At 47.7% G+C, this 15,089-nt stretch overlaps 1 protein-coding gene across 1 annotated transcript in view; it reads left to right on the top strand.

The window, feature by feature from the left end:
- LOC128710295 (transcriptional enhancer factor TEF-1-like) overlaps positions 1 to 15,089 on the top strand; it is an 80,551-nt gene that overhangs the window by 60,523 nt on the left and 4,939 nt on the right. Inside the window, exons 2-4 of the mRNA XM_053805348.1 lie at positions 1,263 to 1,405; positions 1,533 to 1,535; positions 2,178 to 2,316. Coding sequence (XP_053661323.1) covers positions 1,263 to 1,405; positions 1,533 to 1,535; positions 2,178 to 2,316 — 285 coding nt within the window. The remainder of the gene's footprint in view (positions 1 to 1,262; positions 1,406 to 1,532; positions 1,536 to 2,177; positions 2,317 to 15,089) is intronic.

Raw genomic sequence — 15,089 nt, forward strand, 5'->3', positions numbered from 1 at the left:
ATAAAAAAAAATCCCCAAACGCAATTGTTAACAGTGCGCTACCGACAGCACGCGTATTCGACAGGGACCAACGGCCAACACAATATGCCTTCGCCTAGTTATGCTCCGGATTGTTCGTCGCCTCACCCTTGGGGTAAAGCTTTAAGGGTGTGCTGCTTTTTTTCCCCCTGTCCTTAGTTGCTACAGTAAAGCAAAATCGTTCCACTTTGCTTGCGGCCCGCATATGGGCGTTGCTGTACGTGAGCGTGGAGGGGTGTTCACGATGAAAGGGACGTGCAAGCAGCGCTGAAGGATACCCTGCGCAGCTGTCGTCACACGGATCAGTGATCCTACTGGTACCGGATGTGGCGTGTTATGGTCCCTATCTTACTCTTCTCTCTCTCTCTCTCTCTCTCTCTCTCTGTCACACTCATGCATAGTTTGTAAAGGTGTGCAGTAGTAGTGTAGGACACCCCTCGGCATCCTTACGCACGCGTCACTCTCTTTCGCCTTTTGCCATCATTCCATTCCCGGTCGATTCGAAACCGGACCTGCATAAGCTAGGGAACGCTAGGGTGGAATGTCCTCACGGATGCAGTTTGGTCGCTGCGACGAATTCCAACGGCATGGATCTAATTATTTCCAGTGCAGCAGGATGCGTGTGTCCGGGTTTCGGAGTAGAAGAAAAAAAATGAATGGGAAAAAGGCATTCAGCAGTGTAAAGAGAACATAAAAGCATCACCAAAACGTTCGCATTTCCTCTCGTTAATAAATGCATAATGTTTCCGACCCTTGCGTTGTTGGAATGCCTCCGATGAGAGTGTCAAAAAGGGAAGGAACACCAACAGCACACACTCGATAATGCTGCTGAACCGTTGGATCGGCGCTGAAGTCCTTTTACCTCCGATGTGTGTCGCCGTCACGGATTCAAGCTCACTCTCGTTCGAGCGTGGAATGTAATGTCTCACCGTTAATAAGCGTGCGTTTCCATTCCCGGTCACGTTTGTGTGGGTTGTTAAGAATTTTTCGAAGAAAAGTCCAAGTAGCAAACCTAGGGGGTTTTTGAAACTTATTCCCACCATACTGACGTACCGAGAGCATTAAATCCCGAGTAGGAGACGTGTAGGGAACTAAGACCGCATGAAGCAGTTTCGCACGTCTTGATGCATTTACGGTGCGCGTGCGACAGAATACAACCAACAGGTTGTCGTCCGTCACCCTCTATCAGGAACCGCTGGACTAATGGTTTTTTTTTTTTGGTTCATTCTTCTTTTCTCACGCAGATAGTGGACTGGGAGCCAGCACCATTACGGCAAGGTGGACACAGATGGGTCCAGGACCAACGGCCGGTTCGTTGGTCCCGGACGACACCAACGGTTCCGGCGTGGACGGTGGCAAGCATTTGGACGTCGGCGACATGAGCGATGTAAGTATCCTAAAGCCTACGCCTAAATGTGTGCAATCTGCAACACAAAACAGTAGCAATAGCAACATTTTAAATCATGCAACCACTAACACACCGTTTCGTTTTTCTTCTTCTTGTTTCTTTTTAGGACGTAAGTGTACCACGTGACATCTATTATGAGAAAAAGGCTTCATCAGTCATCTTCGCACAAGTTGGACGAAATTGAGGAGGTTCAGGTTCAAGGATGTGAGGCTGAGGTTGACTCCGTTTATTTCTGTTCATGGTATACTATTCATGTGAACGACGGATATTCGCATAGCATTGTTATAGAGTTGTTATCGTCTAATAATATAGCATTTTGAACTACCTTATACCTTGAATCTCAGGAATTAATTGTTCAGGCTTCTGTCTGTCACAAGTACGAACGCCTAAAAGTATGTAATATAATAGTAAAATTACACTGCTCAGAACTTTAGACTTTTTTGGGGACTCATAACTCCCCCAATTAAAACAAACTTTTTTGGTGTTGGACCAATGAAAACATAACCTAGCAAAAATGCTCTTTAGGAATTCAGGCTCTCAACAATGTGTTTTTGATGATGACTGATGAAGGCTATAAAAAAAAGACACATATCATCTTACAAATAGAGAACTGACTCACACCATTTTCTTTCCATAACGACCCTTCCATTCCTACACGGGTTCCCTTACCACCAACTCTCTGTCACTTTCTCTTTTGTTTTGCTCCTCCCGTTTCTAACTCTTTCACTCCCCACCGACACGATTGTGTTAGGACGAACAGGATCTGTCGTCGGCGGATGCGGAGGGTGTTTGGAGTCCGGACATCGAACAGAGCTTCCAGGAGGCACTAGCCATCTACCCGCCGTGCGGTCGCCGAAAAATCATTCTCTCCGAGGAAGGCAAAATGTATGGTAAGTAACAGCCCTGTCACATTCATCAATGTTGCGGCATCGCATCGCCCGGTCGCCTATCTGTCGCGTCCGTTAGTGGGCGGGCATTTATTGTACGCAGGTGGCACACAGGAAAACTGACCCGCGGCGGGGTTGTTCGACGGTTATCTTATCGTACCGGACCGGACGTGGAAGGTTGAAGCAGACATGCACTGTACCGCTTAGACGACCCGCTCAAACACGCTACTTCGATGGTATCTGTGCGGTTGATTTTGGTTTGTTTTATACACTGGGCACCCTTATCGATGGCAGTTCATATCTTAGCACGGCTGGACTTGCAAGCGTTACAGTACCAACCTTGACTTCATGCATCTGAAAGTATTTTTTGTTGGGTCTCTACTGCGAGTACCAGCATTCTCCGGGGTTGAGATGACATCATATCAAAAGAGCTACCTCGCATCAGTGGAAGCGTAATACATCTTCATTTCTGCTGCTCCACGGCACGATTGGACGAACATTGGAGATGCAAAAAAAAAAATACTCGAACGATACTAGAGTGTCCAGTTAATATGAAAGGGTTTTGCAGGAGGGTCTGCTTGTACCGTATAGACGCTAATTATCGGTATCTCTCACAGTATACCTTGCCCTTGCCCACCACGATCTCGGCATTCTGGATTAATTCTCTCCCGGTTGTCGTTCTATCAACTCTACGCTTTTATCACTCCACCGAGGCGAGTGAGGTTTTGGTTTCATGTTGCTTCCGTCGGTCCGCAAGCCTCGAGAGTCGCCACTCGAGTTGTCGGCATCGGTTGTCCTCACGGTCCGTTGTCATGGCATTTAATTGAAGCCAAAGTGGTCGCCACCGGACGCGCACAAGACAGACACGGTGGCCGGTGGGAAGAAGGCGGAAGAAGTGCTCAGGATTCCTGATGTCAGGCAACACTCGCGATACCTCCACCGTGTAACGCGGCGCAACAAATGATTACTCATCCATCGCGCCCTGCCAGCAGCGTGGCAGGAACATCTCAAGTGGGTTCCAAGCTATCTTCTACCTTGGTTCCGTTTCCCACCCTCCCCTCCCTCCCTTGTTTTGTGGAGCAACTCTCTCCACTTTCCCCCGTTTCCCGCACACGCACCCCAAAACGAACGTTAGATGTACGCCGGGGTTGCCCATTTCGCTGTTGTTGTTTCTGCAACGTTTCTACAGGCGTGTGTGTGTGTGTGTGCGTGTACGCGACTCCAAAAGTCGACCCCCCCCCCCCCTCCCCCCTAATGCGAGGCGTGTTTCGGCACAGCACCTCGGCACGCTGATTCGATATCGGCCGCGCGTGCTCACCGCGCTCAAAACAAAAGGTTCAAGTTCAAGACTATCAGGGGGTCTCCTCAGGAATGGGCAAACGTGCGCACGGCGCTGTCGACCTGCGTGACACGGTGTGTGTCCCGGTGGCGGGTGACTTGGAGGGTATTTTATTTTTGTACCGGCCCGATTGCACCCGATATTGCGCTGCATCATCACTCCGTGCCATCATCAGGCGATTTTTTATTGGAGCTGCGTCAGTTTGGTGTCGACGGTTTGTCCATGCCTTCGGAATGGTTTCAATATATATCAATCATGCTAAGATATAATATGCCTGTAGTTAAAACTCTTTATTCTGTAGAAAGAATGTTTTGAAAAGTGTTAAGAAGAGTCATTCATGTGAATAATCAATGAAGATCACTACAATTCATGAGTCGATTCCCATTGAAACTCAGAAGATTCTTAAATCAAAGAATGAATTTCTAAAAGAATCACGACTCTCTAACAGCTAAAGTTTTATTAACTTGTAAAGTATTTCATAAATGTCCCAAACTTCATGAATTCAAGAATTCGTGAATCTCCAAAGTTTCAACTTCAACTTTAAACTTTGTTGCACTATTATTCTTCCATTCATTATACTTTTCTGGGCTATAATTGCATGCGCGAGTGTCTGAAAGTACACGCATCTTCATAATGATAGATTCAGGGTTCGAATTGGTTTTAACTGATTCTCAGGTGGGAGGAGGTGAGTGTCGTACTAACGACTCACCTGAGAAGACTTTAGACGACGACTTGTTTACCTGGAATAGTTAGTTAACATTTGACTTGTACGTACCTCTGGAGTTCATCTCAAGACATCCGGATCTATCCCAATGGCTAATAGAATAATCTAGCTCCTCGATATATATAAGCAGATAATCATTTCTCAAACATTTCCAACACCTCCTTCAAGCTGTAATGAATTTCAAAGGTTACATTTCTTTTCGGATTGTCTCAAATCCGACTGTCACCTATTTTTGGAAGCGTTCAGCTGGCATGGCGTCAGTCAGCGGTTGCTTTTTCCGGTCAATTAGCCACCGGTTGGTGGTCAGACAATTCTGGGCAACGAGACTTCCAAAACCCCCCCCCTTTTGCGCCGTCCTGTTGGCATGTTCTCTCGATTGCCACAATCAGCAAAACAACGGGCCAGGTTGTGTCTCCGGTTGCTTGCTGCTGCTGCTTGTCGTTGCATAATTTTTGCCTTCAGCTGGGCTTTGCGCAAAACCAGAATGCACCTAAAAGGCGCTAACATCGTGTTTTGTGTGGGAGGGGGGAGGGGGGGGGGGGAACAGGCGACAGAGCAACGGTGGTAGGCCCGTTATGCCCGCCATTCTAGCATGTTCGCCCGCAGCTGGAACAGGTCAAACTGGTCGACTCCCCCCCCCCCCCCCATGTCAGCTCTCCCTCCCGGGCTCTACCGCAAAGGTTTATGAATGTGTTCCACTTGCACACATGCCCGGTTGGTTGACGCGAGTCGCGGCCTACGGCTATGTTGCTAAGGTGTTTGCGTTCGTGTAGCTGTGTATGAGAATAAGTTTTGCGATCAGTTGTCTTCGATAGCTGCCGATGGTTGGCGCCTTTTTGCTGTGCTGCAAACGGTTTTTGCCCTCATGTGACCAGAAGTCTTTTTTTTGTTATTGTCGCCTTGTTGCTGATGTACTGTAGTTTACGTTGAATAAATAGAAGAATAAAAGAAGAATAAACAAAAATTGAATAAATAAGAATAAAAGAAGAATAAATAGAAGAATAAAAACAAAAGAAGAATACAAAAAATCACCAGATATAACTCACACCTTGGTGCGCCCTGGCTGGTGACGTGACCAGGATTTTGGACTTGGTTTTTGGAGCTGGAACGAGCGCTGGAACACGTCATTCCAATTCCGCTTCCGTGAGCGCGGTTGTGCATTGCACGGTTGAACGCCACCCCGTACGGCAGGCACTCATTTTTATTACGAATAATATTGTCTGACATAACCTTCATCAACAGCATCGTAATCATCATCACCATCTGGCCATTATCAGCGAGCGAAACGGTCGCGTACTATCGCCGTTGACGGGTGTGTATGTGTGTCGGTTTAGCATCGCCACCTTAGGAGCCAGAACGCAGTGACTCTGGTGACTTTTGTGCCCACTCGACAAAACCTTCGCCGGGTGGAGTGCGGCGCAGTGGAGGGGAGGAAACCCTTCAAGAAAACCACCACTTCTTGGGTCGCACAAGCGGACGGGAACGGCAGCGGTTAAGAAGGGCGAACGATATGTAGGGTGAATACAGTAGAAGAAGGAGAAATTTAGTGCGGGAGGGATGGGAAGGGTGGGGGAGGTTCGCAATTTGTCGGCAAATTAAATTTCTTACAAGTTTCTGCGCGCCCCAGCTTCTCCTCCCTTTTTGTACGAGTTTGCTCTCTCGCTCTGATGCTATACGTCGCGCTCTTTCTATTTCCACTAGCTCTTTCTTGATCTTGGTTTTGCGCACTGTCTCTCACTCTCCCGGCCAAGATGTATCTTACGGGGTATGATTGTCCTGTCGGGTCCGTTTTGCTCCCCCGTTGGTCTCACCAATCATTGGCCAGTAGGCCACCATCTGTGCTTTCGTACGTGTGTGTGTGTGTGTGTGGTCCAGTAGAAGCATAAAATTCCCTCACCTCCCCACCCCTCTTTCTTCTTCTTCTTCTTCTTCAAACTTCCCCTGTAGTTTGTCCACATCAGTGAATTCGGTGGAGAGCGAAGAGCGAAGGTGGAAAGTTTATGGAGATTCAAATTAATTTTCTCGACCATTGATGCTGCTTAAAGCCAGAGCCACCAGACCAAACGCGATACGATATGATTGGGAGGTAATCCATATCCTGCACCGCTGTCTCGCCCGGGCCCCGGGGCTATCACTGTCGGTCCGAAAGGGATAATATACCTCCGTCTTCCGGTTTGCCCAGCTCGGAGAGAGAACTTTGCACGATAAGATCAAAGCGCTGCACAATGAACGTCCACAGACCAGTGACCATTTTCTGGGTGATGATGGAGCGAAAACGAGCGAGAGAGCGATAGATAGGGGAGTGAAGAAGCTCAAGCGCCCCCAGACCTTTGTAAATCCCTGGGAAGTACACACACACACACACATACACACGATTTGCGTTCCCTTGCGATGACAAGCGGATAAACTTTATCACGGCAAAGACCATGAATCTGAAGTTCGCATTTCTAATGACAGTTCGAACGTACAGCCGGAAATGGTAAGGAGAGGTCCGGTGAAATCTTACCCTTAATGCACAACAATAGTAGCGAAAGACGCTCGCCGGCACTCCGGCCGGTCTTCCGACATTTGTCGATCCCACACAACTGCGTACCGCGTGTGCTACGCCCGCCTGTTCCGTTCCGTTCGGTGCCTGGAACATTGCCGAAGAAATAGAACCACCCACGCGGACAAGGGGAAGTTTGCTGAGGGGAGGGGGGAGGGGTGGCCCGGTGATGGATGGCCGGTGTTTGGGAGGTCTTTTGATCTTAGTGCTCAGGCACCAGGGAGCCAACTCCCGCTGTCCACGTTCCGCCCCGGATGCAGACCAAACCGGACGTACTGAAGCGGAGGCGGCGAGAAGGGAATTGAAAGATGTTTCCCATTGCCAAACTCCCGCCGAAACATTCCGCCCGGCAGAAGCGCTCTTCGCTGGTACGGTGAATGAAAGTGTGCTTCAAGCCGGTGGAAAACTTGATGACGACTAGGCATTCGTGTGGGCGAATGGAATTTTCTTTGTTTTTGCTGCTTTTCTTCAGTACGGAAGAACACATACACACGAAAGGAAGGAAGGCGGGGGCGGGGGCGAAGAGGCGAGATCTAGGTGTAGGGTGTTTGGTTGGGGGGAGGGCAGCAAGTACACCACCACCCAAGTGCCCTGTGCGCAACAGCCGCCTACCAAGGAAAGCGACATATCCGCAATCATAATTCAAAAGAGCAATTTCCACCATTTCCGGGTCGGGTGGTAATTTCCACACGGCCGAGGGTGTTTTGGGTGGTTTTCGGTGTTGCATTCCCGTTGCAGCAAAACCCGCATTTCAGCAAGATACCCCGTCAAACACGGAATACGGACGCGTGACGGGTGCAATTAATCGCAGCGAATCTTGCGCCGGTTGATAACGCGGCGTGGTGCCGTGACTAGGATCCGCTACCGAAACGGCAGTGGCGCACCACGTCAGGGTCTTATCGGGTGTACACTGCGAAAGTACGAAATCAAGTGCAATTGGAGCAATGTAGTCAGTGTGTGTGTGTGTTTCAAATAGTTCCACCCCGAAAGGGCAAACATAAATCCTAAATGAACAATACACATGTGTTCAATGTATGGGCGAGAGGGAGGGTTGGGGGGGTGGGGTGTGGATTGAGGGTGAATGGCAAGTGGAAGGTTTTGCGGCATTCAACGCCAGGGGAAGATTTATTCGCCCCAAAATGGCTTTTAAAGGAGACTGTCACACACACACATACACACATACACACCCACGCACAGTGGTCATCCCTTTGACACAGCACCAAGGTACGATTCATTCCAGTTGACCGCTCTCGTGACATTGCCATCGGACAACATTTCCTTTCACTCGCGAAGCACAAGAACAAGCTTGAGATGCCTGTGTGTTTGTGTTCGTGTGTGTGCTGTTGGTATTGTGGGGGTGGAAAATGTTACACCAAATTGCTTACCAAGGCGAACAGTTCGAGTTGGGTAAGTGTATACTCTGCAACCCGCGACAACCGCCCTTCCCCATTGGTCTTCCAGCACCCCAGCATCACCATCAATCTGCAAATTTCTCGCTTGTTGTTGTGAGTGGTTCGGCTGCCTCACCGACCATTCGGGGGGGTACTCAACTGGCGTACGAGCGGTGAAAGGATACGGTCAGCAACTGCTACTGCAACTGCCCCGGCTGTCTCGCCAGATCACGGCAGGCTGCGACTTGGATGTAACGAAAATTAATAAAAGGATGAACCCAGAACAACGGCGGCAATGGTTTCAGCGCCACCCGCGTACACCCGCTGGTCGGACGGCAGGAGTTTGGCACTGGTTGTGCTTGAGCGTTTGAACCCCCCCTGAACTGCACCCGGTCTGCTCGTGTGCTGTGTTGTCGAATATCGCTGAAACTTCGGTTCCGCAAGTTGCTGGTCGGTGGACAGCTGCAGGCAGAACTTGGAGGAAGAATGCGCCAGAACAGGACAATGTTACTGTGCCACTTTATCCTCTCGCCAGTGTTGTAGTTGGTGAAAGCATGATGGGGGGCCCCCCGGAGGTTGTGGGCGATGAGGTTGAGCAGTGGAGTTTGGGAAGGTGAAAAGTCAAGGCAAGGGAAATAAACTGAACCATCTGGGGAGGACAAGAAAAAAAGGCCGTAGCGTTTCCAACAACGGTCGTCGTTTGCGTCGTTGTCGTCATCGTCGTCCTTCATGGGTTGTGTACACTTCCTTATCCCTATCCTCTGCCCCATACATGTGTTTGTGTGCTGCAGAGCGTGTGCGTGTGTGGCTCTCGCTCTCTCTCTCTTTCAGGAGTTCTGTGTATGTGTACCCCCTGCTGGAACCGTTCACTAATTGCACATTCTTGGCATAGTTTTCCTTTCCCTTTCCCCGCTTTTCCACCCCCTCCCCTCCCGTACCCTGTTCGCTTTCCCGACCCATTTGCCCGGTCGCACTCCACCACCAGACGCAGCACTCATTTTCCGGGCACTCGGTTTCGTTCATGCATGCCATCGTCCTGCACATCCTCCCCCCCCACCCCTTCCCTCCTCCTCCCTTTACACCCTGTTATAGTCAGCTTCTTCTCCCAGTCTTTTTCACCACCTCACCATCCATTGTGCAGCAATATATGTTTATATCGTTTCCCTGCTGCCGCACCCGTCCTATTACACCTTCGTCTTCACCCCTCAGGGTTTCTTCCCCGGGCGTACATGTTTCGTACATGTTGGACGCCGGCAAAGGGTCACATCCCTTACGGCCACCACTCCTTGCAATATAGACGCGTACTCACAGCGTGGCGAAGCGCTATGAATGAAAAGCGAAGAAAAACCAAACAACCAAAAAATAGAATAAAACGCCTCCATCTAGTTCCCGAAGGTGTCAATCGGGAGATGATGTTTTTCTCGCTGTACAACACCCACTAACACACCCACACCCCACTTTCCTGTAACGAAGGGAACAAGCGGTTTTTTTTTGTCTCCCATTTGCTTGGTGCTTATTTATTTCCTGCTCGTTTTCCCGACGTGTCACCTTCCCGCTCCTTTAACCAGGACAGTATTGTTGTGGCATTGGGTGTGCCCCCCCCCGCCCCCCAGCATTATCTTGAAGCATTTACCCCAAACGTTCAACCAGATGAAGCGTGTAAATCATAATGCTTGGATGGGTGCGTAAAGAGTTGCAATTTTAACCTTATCGCTGTAAAGTTGAGGTTTTTTGACGTTGCAGAATATTTACAGCAGATAACCATCACAAAACAGTCGAAGATCTAGAATTAAAGCATGGAAATGCCTCGATTACGAATGTTCCGGGACAAATATTCCTTGTGCAGCTACATTGGAGTAGATAGAAGCAAAAGCCCCTAAAGTTATGCAATCATCATGCAGTAGGAACTTTTTAAGACGTTGTTTGTGTGATATTGGGAGAGAGTATGCAGCCTTCACTGTTTTGTGCGACTCGGCCACTACTAATGACATCTTCATCGGGTGGTATACCTGAATAAGGCTGAGTATAGAGAGAAGCAATCATTACAATAATGACACAACTATTTCTTCAATTCCAAATCTATCGAGTTGATAATTGTTGCAGCTTTCATATTAACCGATTGGTAAATCTTTTTGTTAGACTTATTTAAAATTTTATTCAGAAAAAGTTGTTTCAAGAATATTCAGTAAGCAAAAACATTAATTATGGGAAAAAAGGGGGTGGAAAACTTCTTTTTGCATACATCTAGGCGAAAAAATTCAAGACAAGTAGTCCTTTGTGGTCTGTGGCGTAGTGGAAGTGGTAGTTTTTCTTCAAAATTCATTAATTATTTAATAAAAATGTTATATTGTTGCTGTATTTGTTGTATTACAAACATTGTTTTCACAAATTCTGACTTTTATAGCGATTATTATAGCAAGCTATTTTTTAAAAAGAAAAATCAATGATTTGTGCAAAAAAACGTTTTTCTAAAAATCAAATCATAAACATTACCAAAAAAAAGTGAATCATCTGAAGGAATGCCTAATGAATAAACGTGCAAACGATTCTGTTGAAGAGAACAACCCCAAAAAAAAACTTATCGTTACTGACGTCGGTGGTGTTAAGTTGACTGTGGTTTTACGCCACTGTGCATGATCCTCACCGTAAGCATGGTGTGTGTGTGCACTTTTTCGCTGTCGGAAGTTATCCGGTACTCATCCGGCGGATATGTTGGTAAGCCATGGTCTACGCAAACACTACCGCGACCGTGTCTGTGGGTGGGTGGGATCATGCAATGCGAATTAATTGATCATAATGGCACCATTCCCGGCCCACCATGTGGGCAGTAGCCACGACGGTAGGCCATGATAGGACGAGCACAACAATGCAACCGGATCCTGGCAGTTGTTGTGATGGCTTCCAAATTTTGCACAACCAAAAAAAAAAACGCGCGAACATCTCTTCATCGCGCCGCGTAGGACGATGTTTGTGTAGGAAAATAACGCCAAGCGAAACGGTTACAAACAAACAAAAAGTGCACTAGCTGGTAGTTTTTCGGGCATGCGAAGCGCCCTAATGCAATATTCGCATCGTACGCATATCCCGCCACACGCCCGGAAGATGCACGGACGATGATGGCACCGTGTGGCAGTGATTGCGCACTTAATTTACGGCGTGCAGCGTGCAACTCAACGGCACACAGATGCCGCTGTTGCACTTCCAACGGAAGGCCCGTCAGGCCCGGTTCGGACGCGAAGTGCATTATTTCCGCGTGATGGCGAACCGTTCCGATGCCTTCCGAGGATGTGCCTTTGACCGTTTGCGGGTCGTACGGTGTTTTTGTTTTTGTCTGCCTGCTTGCTGGCGGTAACCGAACGTTGTGGTGTTGCTGCCCTAAATTCGCACCTTGCCCGAACGGCGTGAAGCTTAATCTCTGAAAAACGATGCTTGATAGGATATTGTTTTTGTTGTTGTTGTGTGTGCAAGGATATGGGGTGCAGTGCAGAACGGACCTGACATTCGTGAGCGTCGAGGGTTTTTTTTGTTGTTGTTGAGTGGAGTTAGTATGGATGATTCTAATTAGATTGAAATTGCTTCATCCTCTACTTCGCTAGAAGCAGACATGTTAGGGACGATCAGAACGGGATGCCTAATTAGTTCTTATCATACTAGATGCTCTTCGTATTTTTCTACCAGGAAATCAACAAGAATAAAACAATTAAATAATTTACATTCTACGCCCACATAATTAATAAAAGATACAAATTTTCGCAAAGTAAAGCAAATGAAACAAAAAACCCCACAATTTGACTTTATATGTGCAAAACAAAAAGAAGACACAGAAAAACATAATAAAAAAAAGCAGAACAAAAATTAAAAATATTTTCATAAAGCGGGGGTGGTACCCTGCTCTGTGCTGGGGCGCTTCCGCCACGAGGAATGTGCAAAAACGCTTGCCTACCTTTCAGGCGCCGACACAAAGTACGCGAAGTGAGCACCGTACTGGGGTGGGGTTTTGTCAGGGGTAGAGGCAAACGTTATCGTCGCAGAACATAGTTCAACCCAGTGAACCGTTGGAACCACCCAGTGAGGTGTAAAAGTGGTGTGTGGGTGTGAGCGAGAGGAGGGGGAAAATCGTTTCCACGAGTTCTACGACGAGGTGAGGTGGGAGCGTAGAACAAGCAGTGGAGAAAAAAAAATATATATCATCATTTCACGCAACGAGAGACCATCATGACGCTCTCGAGCAAACTCTAATATGGCCGCGGGATTTGTGGGGTTGCCATACCGGGGGCGGGGATGGTTACTGGATGCTCGTCCATTGCGCGGATCTCAAAATTGTTCTTTCCCTCGACACGAAAATGCTTCGCATAGTTGCGACGGCACAAAATTCCGCGCTATATTATTTATAATAAAATTTATAAACGCGACGGTAGCATTTTTTTTGTTGTTGTCGCTGTTTCCTCCCTATTCCCATCCCCTATACGGTCCTATCCGGTACCTTTTAACCCGCGGTATAGCATGTTGCAAAAGCATTCCTCCCGCTTTCATGGTTCCGCGTTCGCTTTTACGCTTTGTCACCAACGCGCCAATTCCCTGTGTGTGTGCTGTCTGGTGCGGTAAAGGCGTCATGTGCTGCCAGATAGTCGTCATCCAGGCGCTAGCGATGATGATGTTGCAACGTGCCGCACACATCACTCAACGGTTTGCCGTGGGTTTTGCCTGGCCTGGTTTTTTTTTTATTTGCTTCCCTTTCTTCCTACGTAATACACTGCGCTCTGCCTGTATCAACTTTCGTGCGCCGTTCGTGTGTGGTTTGGTGGGGGTGCCGTTGCCCGATTGAGATGTCATGCCGGCCCCGGACGCGAAACCGCGTCCCCCAAAAAATCGAGACGATGATGCAAAATAAACTGTTCAATTTGTATCGTGCGCTCGTCCGTACGGTTGTTGCAACGGCCGTGATAAAGTCACAATCATAACCCTTCACAACCCGCCGCCTGTCTGATGAACTTCTGCACAGCAGGCTTGTATATTATAAATCCTTTTTTTTTTAAAGAGAGTGTGAGATACGCTTTGATCCTTGAAGATTCCCGCGATACGATAAATATTTCGATGAAACGCTACATAAGCCTCCTCTCGAACGCTTCCAGCCAAAGAAGGCGAAGGTGATGGGGCGTCGAAGGATTGTGCTCCATCGCGAACTCGAACGGTTCGACGTCTCACCTTCTTTGACATGAAAGCAAACATTTCTGTGCATCGTTTTTTTTTGTGTTCCTCATCCTTCAACGGCACGTTTACAGCAATTGATCCGTTTCTTGCATGTTCGGAGAGCCGATAACGCGGGAAGTGGCCTCGCGTATACGCGCGGTGAGACCACGTTTCTGCCGCTCGGCGTCGAAGCACGTGACTCACTCTGCTGTTTCTGAGCTATTGTTTGGATGCTTCAGTTGCGTTTGTTATCGCCATTCCCATATCTGTGCTCGTGTGTGCCGCCGGTAAGCTGTAAAACGATTACATTGTAAAGTTATCTTGCAATATGTGATTAGAAAATGAAGATTTGCTCGAGAAGAGGGACTGCGGCGGGCAGTGTTGTTGTTTAGCGCATTGAAACACGACGAAATAAAACGCAATTAATCGTAATAAAAGATGTAGTTCGATTACATCGACGTAATATAAAAAGCATCATTTGGTTATGCCGATTGCATACCGTACAGGGTGTTTACTGTTGACACTCACAATACCGCCCGAAAGTATGCCATCAGTGGGTAACATAATTGCATTCACTATGAAATTTGATGAGGTGAAAAATGAAAACGAAAATTGTTCAAAACATGTCGAAAAAATTTAAAATAAGACTAAAAACAGTAAATATCCACAATTTCGCAATGATATTTACAATTTCGCCCGAAAGTATGCAATTGCACCGAAATTTCAAAAACCAATGAAAAGGAGGGTTTTGCACGGTGTGGAAGAGTTTTAATTTTTGGTACACGAATCGAAATACGCAACAATAATAGACAGAAAAAAAACATGTGGCCGACTTATAAGGAATTCTTGATAGTTTCTTCTTTCCGTCCGGTGACTTCAGAGCACATTTTGTCATCTGCCGTATTTTATATCTTCTGACAAGCGTATCAAACACATTTCGTGAACCACGAACGCAAACCCTGCCTACTCCACCTTTCACCCATTCTACCGCCGATAGCAACGGGGGAAACCGTAAATCATGCCGTCCTATATTATATATATATGTTTGTGTGTGTGATCCCCGTGGAAACGGGGGAAAACCGATTTTTATTCTATGCCGTTTTTTTTGCTTTTCTGTAGATTTTCCGTCCAACGGGCAACCGCCACCGGTTAGCTGTAACCGGTGGCGAAGGAAAAGCGAAGTAAAAGGACAATAATTAAAATTAGAATATACGCGCATACACATGCCTTTGAGCGATGTGCGGCAGGGAAATCGTTCCTGAACCCCCTCCCCCGGTGGGTGAAACGCAGATTTGGCCCTGCGGGGCCACAAGGATGACGAAGGTGGAAAAGAAACACACACACACACACACATTCGGGTGCTGCTTCCCGTCCCGGCGTACATGGACCCTTTTTTTACGCCCGTTGGCACGATGCTGAGAAGCTGTTGAAAGCAAGATTTGTCTCCTTTCTTCATGGTGGAGCGATGGGGATGGGGCTGTGACTGTCCGCACTGTGGGCTCAATAATCGAATGAATATCGTTCGACTCTTAACAGGCTTTTGAGCTTGCTGCTAGCTATCTGCAATTAAAGCTGAAAGTCGATTAA

The sequence above is a fragment of the Anopheles marshallii genome, chromosome X (genome assembly GCF_943734725.1).
Source record: "Anopheles marshallii chromosome X, idAnoMarsDA_429_01, whole genome shotgun sequence".
NCBI classification, from domain to species: Eukaryota; Metazoa; Arthropoda; class Insecta; order Diptera; family Culicidae; genus Anopheles; species Anopheles marshallii.